The sequence below is a fragment of the Pyricularia pennisetigena genome (genome assembly GCF_004337985.1).
Source record: "Pyricularia pennisetigena strain Br36 chromosome Unknown Pyricularia_pennisetigena_Br36_Scf_27, whole genome shotgun sequence".
In the NCBI taxonomy this organism is placed as follows: Eukaryota; Fungi; Ascomycota; class Sordariomycetes; order Magnaporthales; family Pyriculariaceae; genus Pyricularia; species Pyricularia pennisetigena.
In genome coordinates this window covers 16,236-32,101 of record NW_021940939.1, presented here as the reverse complement: position 1 = coordinate 32,101, position 15,866 = coordinate 16,236, and the positions used below count along the sequence as shown (strand labels likewise).

Below are 15,866 nucleotides of genomic sequence, written 5' to 3'. Positions count from 1 at the left end.
CCACAATGTGGACATGAATGCAATCGAGTTCTTCCCGTCCTCCAGACCCGGCGCAGATTCCCAGTGCGAGTGAGAAGCATGGGGCGCCTCAGTCACACTATTCCACCACGGCCCACCGTCCACGGGGTGTACCAAGGGTGCGAACCAAGGCCGTGCCCACGTTTCTTGCTTCCCGTTACCCAAAGCCGTCTCCAGCAATGGGCCGACCACGTCTTGCTGTCGGGACCCTTTGGAGACTGCCGCGCCGGCACAGTGCTTCCGGTCCACGTACAACTAACCAACCCCCGTAACGGCACTACCTCCTCGCTGCAGGCAATCCCAGAAGGTGTGAGGGGGTGAGAGGGTGCCCTGTCGATTCGAAGAACCGTCGGGTGGTTCTCAGCCTAATTTCCCTTTCTTTTAAACCGTATTGTCTAGCCTTCCGGGGAAGGACGCCTGCCTTTCCGGCTGGCAAAGTTTTTTGTGCCACGCTGGCTCGCATCGCGAGATTGGGCCTTGTCTTGTGCGCCTCTATGCGGGTGGCGCGCCGAGCCGCCGATCGGACTCTTCCTTCACCGCGATCAGTGGAAAACTCGTCAAAGGGGAGATCTGTCGATTATACATGGGTGTTGCGAGGAAAGGCGTTCCGTGTAGTGACGGTGCTTAGGGCGACAGGTTGAAGAGTTTTTCGTGTGTGCGCGCCTGTTAGGGCTACAGGCGGAAGTCCCGCGCAAACGTTAACAGCATGGTCCGTGCGCCCATACTGAAAATTTTGTGTACGGGAGAGAGTTGTGCAACCTTCACAAAATGGTGCAGTCAGCACCTTTGCGTTTGCGGCTTTATCGTATTATGACAAACAACCGTTTAAGCTACACAATGTTTCCTAAAGCCGACACCAGTGAGACTACTCGCCCGGCGTCTCCTCATGTCGAGGCCCAAACGAACAATCTGACCTCTCCCAATCTGTGGTCCAACGAACAATTTCACCGCAGGAATTACACTGGCGCCCTCATCTTTAATCTTGCTTCGTTTATCCTCCCTGCCCTGTACGGCACACTGTCAAAACTATGGGTCGCCAACATTGATTCTTCCCTCGTCGTCACAACCGATACGTACACCTATATCAGCGTAGTCGCAGAGACCCTTAACGAAGGCCTCCCACGAGCGGCATGGGTCATCATTGGTGATCATGCCTCTCGCACTCTCACACAGCGGCTCCAGCTCTCAAACACGCTGGTCCTCTTCCAGGGCGTTCTGGGTCTCATAATGAGCCTGGCATTCGTGATAGGGGCCAGGAGTTTTGCCGATGGCTTTGTGCCTATCGAGGTCCGCGAGGCGAGCATCATGTATGTGCGCATCGGAGCGTTCAGCGCATTCAGCTCTTCGATAGAGACGGCTGTTGCATCGGCTACCAGGGCGCTCGACCGGCCTGACGTCCCGCTGATTATAAACTCGGTCAAATTTGCTGTCAACATCATTTTGGACCTGCTGCTCATCTCCAAGATCCACGTTGGCTCCCATGAGCCCACAGTCAACATGCAAGCAGGTATTCAGCTCTCCTGCAACCTGGCATCTGCATTTATCGGCCTGGCATACTTTCTTTGGAGGAATACGCAATACCAAAAGGAAAGAGGAAACACTCCACAGGAGTGGACTCCAACGAAGCCACACTCCCGCGCGCTCCTAATTTTGCTCCGTCCCGGCGTCCTGACTTTCATCGAGTCGGCAATCCGCAACGCACTTTATCTCTGGCTGGTAAGCAACATCGTATCAATGGGATCGACATATGCGACAGCATGGGGCGTTTTCAACACGATACGGTGGGGCCTTGTCATGGTCCCGGTGCAGGCCCTTGAGCAGACCTCGCTTGCATTTGTGGGCCACGCATGGGGTGACTGGCGTCGAGAAATCGGGGTCCAGATTCGCCGTCCAAAGGCCACCAGGCAGACAATCGTCAAATTAACCCGGCCAGCTCTCGTCTCCCTTGCCATTGCTCTCGCCATCGAGGTCCCTGTCTGTCTGTTCCTTACATATTTTGGTGCTCGTCCTTTCGCCCGATACCTCAGCGGCTCTGATGAAGTTGCAGACGTGACGGCGATGATGTGGCGTACAATTGACTGGTGTTACATCTTCTACGCCATGTCTACCATGCTAGCGACGATCTTGTTAGCGACGCGACCAAGATGGTACCTTCTGCAAAGTCTAGTGAGCAATATGCTTTACGTGTTGCCTTGGGCTATTGTATGCCAGACAGCTAGCTTGTCGGCTGATAAGGCCTGGACGTATCACAGTTTTGTTTTTGGCGGAAGCCTTGTTTTTAGCTTCGTCGATATTTGCGTCGTAAATAGCCTTTGGATTTGGACCTTGATGACAGGTAAAATGAGGCTAGAGGTGTTTAGGGATTAAACAACAGGGGGATTATTTACATTATTGTTATATTATTAGCAACAAAGCAGGTGCCATTTGGCCTTGTTTGAAGTGGTTGACCAGCAATCGACTGAAAGGGAGTTTATTAACGTTTAAAGGCATTGTTGGGCTGGCCAATATATCTACGGTCGCGAATATCGGGCTCCGGATATAGAACTTCCTTATTTCTTAGTTGCAGGTGGATTTGGTTTATTTTCCGACCACCTCCATTTGGTGATTTTGGAGGACGACTCGCTTGCGCCGAAACAGTAATACACCCCCAAAACGGTAAAACCACCGAGGTTACATACTCCAGTGCAACAGACTATTCCATTTGGCTGCTTTAGCGAAGATCTATCGCAACAATGCGAGCGGGTCAGCCAACTACTTAGTAGCTTGACTTGTAATTTTTCTCCTGTCGTGCACCATGGGGCGCTTGCATTTTTCATCTTTCTTGCTTTTACCTCACCCTAGCCCTACCGCGCCGGTCCGGTTCCTGCCTGCTAATATGTTGGCAATTTATTTTGGCAATCCTGTCCATATTGCCAAAAGATTATTGTGATATCGAGGTTTCAACGATAATCGGAAACGGTATTCAGCTCGGTGCCATACGAGCTTGATTACAGCCGGGCTGAGATGCAAGCGACGAACAGTTGCGATTTCCTCCTTTATTGTTTGGAAAAACTTGTTACGACCAGACAAGTTGGGCCAGTACCAGTGAGGCCAGGCGGGGTCACACCCCTCCAAACAGCACACGATTGAGAAGAAAACACCGACCGACAGGACGAAATTACATAAGGAAGGGATCACGTGACTTCACGTGACCGCCAAGAGGTGATTTCAGCGATCCTCAAGAGATTACAACAGATTAGGGGAAATGATCTCTGCGATTTGTGGCAGATTAGGAGAGATTACACTTGGAATATAGCCTATATAAGGAACGCTCATTACCATGTAAATAGATTCGATTTTAGGATTGCTTAGCAGCAATTAAACTTTAGTTAACCTTAATATTTATTTAAGACTAACGTTAATTATAATTTCACCCCAGTTATTAAGAATCCCCAGTTACCCAGTTTAGACGTTCAGTTGCTTTAACCCACTGTATTTTACCATAAGAACAGGTTACCCGATATTTTGATCGTAACAAAACTATTTATACGCGGCATAGAAGTTATAACCCGCACGAGGCTTCCAAGCTATCGCTCGACACCTCTGGATCCCCACGGGCTTCCCGAATGATTGTTTTGATTTGAGTATACAGTCCTATTTTTTTTCTTTCCCACCTTCCACCATTTGGAAAAACCGTTTCCCGTAGCTTGTGAACCCAAGTTACCAATGGTTAGTAATATGGTTTAAAGTTATCCTCAGCGAATTTGATAAAGTCCCTCTTATAAGACCCTTGCCCCTTATTTTCCTTTGCCAACAAATCCATGCTGATATAGTTCCACTGGTTAAACTTACTTATGACTTTGCCTGTATTTGGTCCATTATAATGGACATATATCCAAAATAGGACCCAAAAGAATAATTCCAAATTATGTATGAAAGAATGCTGTTTGCCAAGAAGCGCACCAATGGCCATAAAGGCGCGCGTGCCGGTTTTACCTTTTGCTCCAGAGGCGCCCGCTCGTGGCTCTCGCACGTCGAAATCCGAATTAATTAAAAAGTAAGGCCAGGAGAGGTTGTCAATATTTTCGTTAATTATAATATTATTGATTGAGATGTTTCGATGGAGGAAACCAGCAATCCGCAAGGATTCGTGGTTTTCGATGCAACCCTTTAGCGCTGTAAGGAAAGCTGACCGAGAGTTTGCTTTGTAAATGGGCTTTTAATGATTACGAAATAGGACACGTCGGTGCACGCGGTTCGACAGAGTGTCGACATTGGCGGGGGATATTGGGAGGTAGGAGGGTGCTAATTTGGTTTGATAATCGTTTTTTGCTAGCTGTACAGCTGTTGGGGCGGTTTTTCCGTAAAGTCCCAGGCGCAATTGTGTTTTGCAGTAGCATTAAGCGATTTGGTCGGTAATTCGTAGCTGTTGTAATTTCCAATTTTTTCCGGACGCCCGGGCCCGTTTGAGAAAGAAGCTGCCGAACAACAGGAAAAATTCGTAAAACGAATAGAAAATTTGTGACATTTGGACCATGAGATGACCAGACCCTAACCCTGACCCCTGGCCAACGGCCCACCAGGGTGATACCTTTATTTACGTCGCGTCAAGCTCAGAACTTTGTTTGTTTCCTTTCTTCTCCTCAGAGTAGAATCTTCGTCGATAGGCGCCAATAGACTAGCTTCCGTGCTATGCTTACCCTGGCCGTGACACAATTCTACACTCTAAAGAATCGCTGGCCTAGCGATTAACAAATAAGGCGCAACAACTTATCTTTACGCCGCTGGCGAGCGACGAAAATAAATCCGCACCCGACAGACCCGACCCGACCGGAGTTCGACAGGAACGGCAATTCCAGTCCCCGACCACGACCGATCCGACCTATGCCCAGGCTGAAGGACCATCCACCTGCGAGCAGGAAATCACAAAGATTGATTACGAACCAGACGGAGCAAACAGACCGCCCCATCGACGACCCGACCCGATCAGAAAGCGAAACAGACTTTCGCCCAGGCACCAAGTCCAGTGTCGAGGACGAAATCGAAGTTGCATCTTCTTCGCGGTCCCCGGAGCTCAACGTGAACGCACAAGAAAACAACCCCAGAATGATGGGCGACGCAAACGACCCAGCCAGCGAGATCGCTAGGCTAGAAGCGGAAATACTTAGGCTAAGAAACGCGTTGAGAAACGACACACCCAGCCCCAGGCCCTACAGAGAATTAAGGCACCGAGAGCCATCAGTGGAAAGTGCATTCGGCGGAACGAGTTTCAAAGCAAAAGGGATGGCCGCTTGGCCAGCCTTTACCGAGTTCCAAGGAACAGGCGGCATCAACCCTGCTTACAATGACAAAGCAAAAGCCAGAGCCGATTCACCCCCAAAGTTCGCAGGAGACAAGACGCAATTTGATAGCTGGCTGATAAAGGTGGCCGACAAATTCGAAGAAGATGTCGCCATTTTTAGGACTGAGAAAAGTCGGATGCGTTACCTGATGAATTTGCTCGAGGACAAAGCCGAGAAAGCAATGATTACTCGTTACGTTTCAGTTACACGCCCCTTTTCATCAGCAGCCGAAATGATCCAAATCCTAGAATCCATGTACCACGACCCCAACCAGTCCATAGCTGCCAGAGAAGCCCTTAAGAAACACGAGTTTGAGCTAGGCAAGGGCCAAGATATCCACGAGTTTATTGCCACGTTTAATTCACTAGCCCAGCAAGCAAAGGTTCGGGAAGAAGACTGGAAGCAAACCTTGTGGGGATGTATACCCGCCGACCTCGATCACCGTCTGCTGCACGATAGTGAGAACATCGACATAGACTACGAGACGTTTTGCCAGTACGTTACCAAATCCGTCTACAGCAACCAACTGGCACAAGAAAGGCGCAAAGACCGAGAGAGCACCGACAAGACCAGCACGAAGAACGAGACCCGGAGCAGGCAGAAAACAGCTTCGACGAAAGTCCGTTCGCGCTACAAGCCCAAAGATTATCAAGGGGATAGAACGGAACCAATCACGATGGCTAAGGCCGGTCGCTCACTGACTTATGAGGAGAAAAAGGCGCATTGGGATGCCAACACCTGTTTCATGTGCGGAAGGGGTGGCCATAATTCCAAAGATTGTCCCGAAAAAGAGAGAATAAGGGATGTCAAAGCAGTGAAGCCGAAGCAACAAACGAGTAGCTTAGATTCGGAAACCACAGACGAATCGGGAAAAGAGTGAGACCGCCGCAAGCCTCCTCGGTGGTCCAGATGTCTACGATAGCTCAGATTGGTAGTAACCCACGACCTAAATCTTTCATCATTCGAACTCAGATACAGGTTAATGGCGTAGCACTATCAGTTAAAGCTCTTTGTGACACCGGAGCAGACATTTCTCTTTTGATCAGCCCAGCAATCGCTGAACAAGCCGCAGAACGGCTAGGAGCCCGGCTTCAAAGGTTAAAAACCCCGCTACTTTTGTCGGATTACCGCAAACAGGACGCAGGACGCATTACGCACAAACTAAAAGCGACCTTGGAAATCGATGGACGCCGGTTCAGCAACCAAATGTTTTACGTGACGGAAAGTGGACATGATATGTTTATTGGGCAGGATTGGCTAGTTGAACAGGATGTTTGGATCCACCCGAAAACGCAAACGTTCGCATGGCCTGAAAGGACACCGTCGCTGGCAAAATTCTCGCCAGCCATTAGACTTCCGAACATGTTGGACAAGCCCGATCCGGTTGCACAAGCCGATGCAGAGCGGCGCGACCGAGCATTCGAACGGGAAACCAAAAGGGTGCAAATACTTGGACGACCGTGGCGCCAAACAACCTTTTTAGAACCCAGACCAACGACCCCGGTCGTCTTGGGTGAGGACCGAGACGTTGTAAACATAGCCGCCCTTCAACACAAACTGGACACCGACCCCCGACAAAAGCGATGGAAATCGTGCCCAATACCCACGCAGCCCATCACGTTAGAAATTGGACCCGAAAAACCCGCCATCAGCCTATCTGCCGTCGGCCGTTCGTACCAATGGAAAACCAACAAGGGAGAACCAATCCCGTTCCCGGAAGATGAAGACCCCGACCATGTCGAACTGGTCCGAAGCAAACTGCCATCCCGACTCGCTCACCTGGAGGGATTCTTTTCGAAAGCAGCTTCCACCAACCTGCCTCCACATCGCCCAGGGCACGATGTAATTTTGGAGCTAGACAAGCCGAAAACAGGATCGCCTCCGACGTACAGGACACCTGTGGAATTCCTGCCGCTCGAAAAGGAAACAGTCGACGAGCTGCTGCGCATTGGGTTTATCGAACCCTGTATGCAGGCCGACCCAGCGCCTGTCCTGTTCGTACCTAAACCACACTCCAAAGAACGCCGTTTTTGCACCGACTACCGATGGATCAACCAGTTTTTGAAAGATCGATTCGTACCAGCCCCGGATGTCAACGGAACTATTTTTAATTGTCGCAATGCAAAGAGGTTTACAAAAATCGACATTATTCGAGCTTTCAACCGGTTACGTATGGCGGTTGGCTCAGAGTACCTCACTGCTTTTCGCACCCGACAGGGCACCTTTCAATGGAAGGTGCTTCCCTTTGGGCTAAAGGTCGGCCCAGCTTGGTGGCAGTCATTTATCAACGCTCAGCTAAATGAACTTTTGGACTTGTTCGCCAGCGCATACGCCGACGATGTTTTGGTTTATTCCGACGGAAACGAAGAAGAACATTGGGACCAAGTAGAAGAGGTTATTTACCGATTAAGCCGAGTCGACCTCCAGGGAGATATTAAAAAGTCTCGATTCAACGTTACCACGGTCGATTATCTTGGCATCGTTATGGACGCAGGTCTGGGCATCCGTATCGATCCAGACAAACTGCAGGCAATTAGCGATTGGAAGTTCGAAGACCTCACGTCCAAAACAGCCGTGCGTTCCTTTTTGGGATTGTGCAATTACATTCGAATGTTTTGCCACCATGCCAGCAGCGTCGCTGAGCCGTTGAACCGACTGTTGAAGAAAGACGCCAAATTCGCTATGGGCCCCGAACAGAGGCGAGCATTTGAGGAAATGAAACGTTTAGCCTGCGATGCACCGGTTATGGCATTTTTTACCCCAGGCCGACCGACCAAGGTAGAAACCGACGCCTCACGCAACGCGACCGGCGGAGCAATCTGGCAACAGCAACCGGGTGGAGAATGGAAGCCTGTGGGATATTTCTCAAAAACGATGACCCCAGCAGAACGCGCATACCCGATCCAAGACCGAGAGCTGCTGGCAGTGGTTCAAACGCTGAAACATTACGAACCAGAATTGTTGGGGACAAGCTTTTTCGTGGTTACAGACCACCAAGCTTTAGTTTACTATTCCACAAAACGACTCCTTTCGACTCGACAGGTGCGTTGGGCAGATTTCCTGGCCAACTTCAACATTACGTTTCAGTACCGCCGCGGCAAAGACAATATAGCCGCCGATGCCCTGTCCCGCAAGACGGCAGACCTTCCAACAGTTAAAGCTCGGGAAAAAGAAGAACGAGCAATGACTTTAATCCCACCTGAGAAGATCACACCTACGGTGGCCGCCGTCAGCACTGCCGACCCAAACGCCCACGTGGTGAGCGGCGCAGATTTGGTAGACCTAATACGACAAGAGAACGAAAAGCAAAAGCTAGGCCAACACCAAGGAAAGCTAGTCGTCCCGGAAACGACTTTAGACGGACAGATTTTTTTGAGGACCGCTCTGATCCGTGAAGCTCACGAGCCCAAAATATTCGCCCACGCAGGACAGAACAAGACGATACAAATGATCAAAAGACGGTATTTTTGGGAGGGCATGAGTCAAACCATTCGGAAATACATCAAAAACTGTCACGACTGCGAGCGAAATAAAGGCAGACACGACAAGACCCCGGGCCTATTGCATCCGCTACCGATACCGAATTACGTTTGGGAACATGTAGCAGTTGACGGAAAGGACATGCCCAAAGACAAGTTCGGATACGACTACGTGTGGGTGTTCGTTTGCAAGTTCAGTCGCCTGATAGCCACCATCCCAGGACAGAAGACCGACACAGCAGAAATCCTGGCCTCCCGATATTACCGATACCTATACCGTTTCCTAGGACTACCTTTCGTTTGGATTAGCGACAACGCCGGGCCGTTCATCTCCGAATTCATGGCGACGATAAATGAACTCACGGGTACTAAACACCGACACGGCAGCGCCCTGCACCCTCAAACACAAGGTGCCGTAGAGATAACCAACCAGGAACTGGACCAAAAGCTGCGGTTTTATATCGACAAATACCAGACCAGTTGGAGCGTACATTTGCCTGCTTTGGATTTTGCCCACAACGCCGCGTGGCATTCCAGCCTTGGTATGTGCCCGTTAAAGGTAGTGCTCGGGACCGAACCCCGAAACCCGCTGTCCACCGACCTGCCAACCACGACCGTTGATTCAGACCAGAAACGAAAAGCGCTGCAGATCGTCCGCCAGACTAAAGAAGTCCAAGAGTTGGCTCGCCAAAACGCGCTAAAAACGCAGGCGAGGCAGGAAGAACAAGCCAACAAAAAGCGGCGACCAGTAGATTTTGGGGTTAACGACTATGTTTTCGTCAAGAAAAAAGGGTTTCCGACGACCGCACCGACGACCAGACTGGATTCACAGTGGACCGGACCATGGCAGATTCTAGAAGAACGAGGATATAGCTATGTTCTGGACGTACCTGAATCGTTTAAAGGAAAAAACTTGTTCCACGCAGACCGCCTCCGCAAAGCCGCAATGGACCCATTACCACAACAGAAAAGAGAGCCGCCTCCGCCAGAAGAGATCAACGGAGAACCAGAGTTTGTGGTCGATAAAGTTCTAGCGTCCCGATTATTTGGCCGGAGTAAGACATTGCAATACCAGGTCGCATGGCAAGGATGTGATCCAGACGACACGTGGTACCCGGCTGAAAATTTCAAGAATTCAGCGACAGCCCTTGACGACTTCCACAAGAAGTACAAAGATGCCGCAGGACCGCCGAAGCGATTGGCAATCTGGATAAAAGCCGCTGCCGAGGATAAGTTGGACGAACCGAATCAGGAGGATAACGTGGCGGAGCATGGAGAGTTGAACGGTAAAAGGAAAAAGCGACGACATGGTTAATTTGACAAGAGCCTCGCATGATCTCCTGCGTCGACATACGAGGTTTGGAAGGGGGTAGTGTGACATTTGGACCATGAGATGACCAGACCCTAACCCTGACCCCTGGCCAACGGCCCACCAGGGTGATACCTTTATTTACGTCGCGTCAAGCTCAGAACTTTGTTTGTTTCCTTTCTTCTCCTCAGAGTAGAATCTTCGTCGATAGGCGCCAATAGACTAGCTTCCGTGCTATGCTTACCCTGGCCGTGACACGGCACAAATATATCTCAGTTGAGTACCTGATCATTTCAAAAGGCTCAGTGGAGGTAAAGGCCAATAGGAACGAGCCCGTTACAAAAGGCTTTTCTGTTATTGAGGTTTCCCCGGTCTTCACCGTTGAATTAGGCATGCTATCACAGAAACGTGATAGGAAGACCTTTGTCTCAAAGTGTTATGAGGTGGTGAGTACATTGAAAACCTGCAAGGCTAAGCACGGTATGAATTAATGAGTGCACTTCGGGAATGAATTTTGTAAACCTTTGGTTGCCTCGTTGTTCGAACATCAGTAGTCCCGGTCCTGAACGTAGGCTGTTCAATATAGTGCATCTTGCTCACGTTAGGCATTTTGGCATGCTCTCATAGTTTCTCGGCTCCCAAGAGTTTCCACCTGTACCCCTGCTTCCCTCCTGCCTGTTATTTTTCTCATACTATTACGTCACTATGCCAGTGCTTTGTCCTACAAGCTTGGTTTCATGAGCTCCTCATATTTCTCGGGTTCTCCGTGTTGAGCTTATGCTGCAGGGATGTTGGTTTGCAATCTTGACTACCCCAGCAGATTTTGAACAGCTGTTTTATTTGGCGGTGTGAGATTGGGACGATTGCGAGCCAGAGCACGCAGACTGGGAGTAACATTGCTATCAGGTGAAGCTTTATAAATTCAGCAGCATTTCCTATCAATAAATCTCTGGAGGCTTCAATCTTTCTATCCCCTCGTTCAGATCTGATAATATAACCTTTTGCTGGCTTGAGAAATCAAAATACGAACTTTATCCTATCTCCAAAAAAAGCCTTTTGCCCACCACACATCGGCCAATTATCAATATTCAGAGCATTTTGCTTACAGCTCTATAGAAAGGTATGAATCTTGACTCCTCTGGTTCTGGTCCGTTTGCCACCATTCCCGACCTTGTCGTTAACATCGCCGTATTGCCACCCACCAAGCATGGCGACATGCTTATTTTGCTACCGAAACGAGAATGGTCCTCCGGGGCAGGTTTCAGAGGAAAAATTAGAAAAGTGCAACAACTGTGGAATTCAATGTAACGCTTGTCACGGGAGCGGGGAGTACGCGGGATACGGGTGTGAAAAATGCTATGGGTGGAAATATACTTCCACAAACAAAAATTGTTCCAATTGCGCGGGGAAGGGCTACAGCACCAAAGTTACTGTCGAGCTGTGCAAAGGGAGACATCGGCGCCGACGGTAACGTTTTGGCCCATAGTAAGTAGATGGCCATCATGGCACCAAACCTAAATACCTGCCTATTTTAACAGAATAAGTTTGGCGAATTTGCTCAAAGTGGGCATGGATACGCAAATGATGAAAAGGTTGGCTTCAAGAATGCTGGATAAGCAAGTGTGTAATTGGGGCTTTTTCTTGTGACAAAGCATCAAGACAATAACCCTTACCCAATAATTCTGGCACCCAGAAAGTCCTAATGGGTCTGTAGCCAAGGCTGTGTTGGCGTTACCATCTTTTCTTCAGTTGCCAAGGCTGTCCCCAGGGTGGTTGGGTGGGCACAATGTGGTTGTCACCGGAAACAAAGGCGCCAAAAACAATACGCCCAAAATTCCAACGGATGGTAGGAATATTGTGCCTGGCTCGCACTCTCTGCATGAAAACAAAACAGAAAGGGCAATGTAATCTCGGGGAGGCCGAGAACAAACACTCGGGAAGGTGCAGATCCACACAAGAATATCCCAGTTGCGTGCCGGAATGCGACGCCGAAGTCACCCTAAAGACTCCATGGAGGTAAAGACCAATAGGAAAAACCCGTCACAAAATTCACCCTTGACCAGTATGCATATAGCGACCTGTTGGGGGTAGGCGATTATGGCGGCGAGCCCGGGTCATTAAAGTATCCCTGCAACTTGTAAGTGGGGTGTCCAGGCACTGTAGCTCCTTCTGTTTGGGTGAACACCCCATAATACCGGGTGGCAGAAATCTTGTGCTTGGCTCGCACTTTCTGCGTGAACGAAAACCGGAAACGGCAATGTAATTTCGGGGAGGCCAAGGACAAACACTTGGGAACACGCCTAGCCTCTCCCCGGAAATGCACAAGCCCAAGCAGCCACGATAGCCAAGACTGGGTTTCGAAACCACTCAGGCTGGGTCAGGGCGTTGGTGGCTGCCATGACTTTCTATGGTTCGCCAACACAGCTGTGCAGTGATAAGGCTCAAAGTCTGTCGTGTTTCTATAGCGCGCTACCAAAGAAGTTCGTTACATATCCGCCCAGGCTTGGATTGATCGACAAGCGGCAGTACCCCTGAGATGCTGCATGACCTTGTAGGGTACAGATCGACACAAATGTATCCCGATTGAATACCTGAACGCTACTCCAAGTCACCCATCAGAAGGCACCATGGAGGGAAAGGCCAATAGGAACTAGCCCGCCACAAAACACACCCCTCAGAAAGCTCTTCCTCCTCGACTCTTCAATCCTTCTTGCTTGAAATCTGGGGTCAGTAACTTCAACCAGTTCTATTTTTGATCACATACGCAAATTAATCAGATGCCTCGCAGGCAGCAACCTGTTAGGAGTAGGAGATTACAGCAGCGAGTCCTAATCCTTGTGTCTTCTATCATTGGTGCTTTCCGGTCGACATCCTTGGAACAGGCACAATTAATCACGGAGGCCTCCTGATGAGTGCATCTGCGGTCACAGGAGGATGGTTAAGAGCTTTGTACCGTGCAGTAAGTCCCGGGATGCTACCCCGTAATCATACTTTCCAAAGACTCCGTGGAGGTGAAGACCAATAGGAACGAGCCCGTAACGAAAGGTCCCCTTAGAATCAACTTCGCCTCTGATCCTTCGTCCTACATGTATGTTCTCTTAGGCATTTGCCCCATAATTGCCACGAATTGGGTTCCACATTATACCTATTGTGGAGTGCTTGCTTCCCATCACACACCCCCCTCCGGATGATTTCCGAGACAGGACTTTTCTTTTTTAAAATGTATCCAAAGTACCACAGTCAAAATTCAGCAAGCTTCTCGGTGGCAAACTTTTGACTGCTATACTTTTGAAGCAAGTTTGCTTGAACTGCCTAGAGTATAACTAGGAGGGTAACTTGTTCCACATTGTTGAAATTCTACCAATACCGGTCTGTCAAGCAACCATGCTCGCCGAGTTGTTGTGGTCACTGCACACCCTTCACTCGCCCAAGCCAAGTGAGCGACAAGGGGTTGAGAAATACGTTTGCGAGCGGTTTGCAATCAGTCGCCACTGGGAACCGCTGCTGTCACGGCCAGGCAGACATTGGGAGAACCTCAGTGTATTAGGCGCTATTGACGAAAATTCTAAACTGAAGAGAAGAGAGGAATTACAATCAACGACGCGCTGGAGAGACGCGCTTAAATCCGGAGTTAGTGGACCCTGTGACATTTGGACCATGAGATCACCAGACCCTAACCCTGACCCCTGACCAACGACCCACCAGGGTGATACTTTTATCGACGTTGCGTCAAGCTCAGAAATTTGTTTGTTTCCTTTCCTCTCCGCAGAGTAGAATCTTCGTCGATAGGTGCCAATAGACTAGCTTCCGTGCTATGCTCACCCTGGCCGTGACATCTTCTACGGCCTACTTCAACAATTCAACGGTTGTTGGAAAGCGGCTTTTTCTCCAAAATTACCGGTTTGCACGCCAAAAAGCACTTACAATTCGAATTATTACAAGCGGGTGGTATGCAACGGGTTTATGGCCGGTTAATATCGCCAAACCGTTGTTAAGTCCCCTACTCCTCGAAAATAGGAATGTTCCCAGCCAACAGCAAGCAATTACACCTCCAAATAGTAACTCCAAGCGTCTGAAGTCCCCAGAGAACCCCGGAGAGATATCGGATTAGGTTAAAACCGGTTCTGTTATCGTATGGAAAACCCCAAAAGGATCTAAAGGGGTAACGGATCAGCTGGTGCAATATACCCAGCTAACTGGCGGCGACTCTACTCAACGGCTATTGTTTTCCAAACTCCGAAAAAGCTGTGAATTTAAATATATCGAACTTGCAATGGCAAAAAGAAAGATTGAAGAGTTGGAGGCCCAACTGGAGGTAGTTGCACCACGGAAAAAAAAGAGGGTTGATCCAGACCCTAATTTTACGTTCGTTGGATTGCGGGAAGTACAGCAGGCTCAAGCTGATGCAGGTGCAATTGAGGAAGTGGGGGAGTAATCTCCAGAGCCTGAGGATTCCAATGATATAATTGATTGTATCTTTGCAGCTAGTTAAGTGGTCGATATAGCAGGTTGTTGTTTGAGGTGTCGTTTCAGATCGCGATTTTTAGGGTGATCGGAGATGGGGGGGATCGGAGATCAGGGGGTCCGACTTAGGAGCAAAACCATCTTCCCCTCGTCAACATAAATCGATTTTCTACATCTGCCCCATACAGTGTAGAATACGGTTGCCTTGATTACTGTGTACTCATCCGTCCTGGCGAAACGACTCCCAATTGCTATTGTATTATACGCTAGAGTCAAGTAGTCTCATGCCCGCTCACACTGTCACGGGAGATATTCGGTCAAACATCCAAGTGGGGAAATCACAGCTACTTCGAGGTACTTTCGCAGATGGGCAATTAGAGCCAAGAATGGCTGTTTATAGCTTATTGTGCAGTCAAATCTGGATCTTCCTCCATCTCGCCAAGTAAACTCAAGTATCTTAAAGCCGTCCCCACATTTTCTAGTTTCAACGTATGTACTGAAAGCGGAAGATAGATTTGCTCCAAACTGTATCAAACTTTGGTGCATCCAGAATTGACCCTTCACTCGCCCCTTGCGTGAACATCACGAAGAACAAGAGCGCCAAACGAAGGGGTGGATTATACAGTTTGGAGCAAATGTTTTTAATCCCAGTTTGATCTCTTTCCCTTGGCGATCTGGGGAATGTGTGGGTGTGCTTCGCGATTTGGGGTTCTAGGCTGCGTGGATTTTCTAGCCTGTTTGTGCTTTTTCACTTGACAGTTCGGGTCGCAACAGTAATTTTTGCAGCCAATTTGAAGCTGATTTCATATCGACAGCCTCGCCCATTCAAACTTTTGCCAATTCAACTATCAAGCTTACCGCCTTCGCCATTCGACCCACCGGCTTTCTTATTGCGTTTCTTCAAGCACTCATGCCAGCTCGTGCAGGGGAGCCGATTTGACTTTGGGTTTGAAGCCATTTGTTCACATGATATAGGAATTTGCCCGATACCTTGGCTCCTTGCGGTTCCCTCCGAGACTTGGTAACCATAAGCTACATTACAACAACCGCATTTGTCAAAAGGCGAAAATGACTACAAATCAGTAGGTTGTTGCTTGTAAAGCATTTATAGTAAACGGCGTAATGGGCTTCGCCAAATATTGTAGTTAACACCTTTTGTAGTGGTGTTTTGTAGTAATGGCTCACGTGGCGTAGATTCCGCTTGTACCTTACAGGTACAGACAAAAAACTGGGAAAGGCCAAAACAGACCCGCGTCAATTCAGATGGGAGAACCG

The 15,866-nt window shown here is 49.1% G+C and overlaps 2 protein-coding genes across 2 annotated transcripts; one reads left to right on the top strand and one right to left on the bottom strand.

Moving 5' to 3' along the window:
* Positions 1-855: 855 nt before the first annotated feature.
* Positions 856-2,357, top strand: PpBr36_11452 (uncharacterized protein; the record flags this gene model as incomplete). The annotated part of the gene is made up of 2 exons (XM_029898552.1): positions 856-2,220; positions 2,328-2,357. 2 exons carry the CDS (start codon positions 856-858, stop codon positions 2,355-2,357), a joined length of 1,395 nt encoding a protein of 464 aa, XP_029743142.1.
* Positions 2,358-3,727: 1,370 nt separating this feature from the next.
* Positions 3,728-4,397, bottom strand: PpBr36_11451 (uncharacterized protein; the record flags this gene model as incomplete). Its single annotated transcript, XM_029898551.1, has 2 exons — positions 3,728-4,200; positions 4,286-4,397. The coding sequence occupies 2 exons, from the start codon at positions 4,395-4,397 to the stop codon at positions 3,728-3,730; spliced, it is 585 nt and encodes a 194-aa protein (XP_029743143.1).
* Between the last annotated feature and the right edge of the window lie 11,469 nt (positions 4,398-15,866).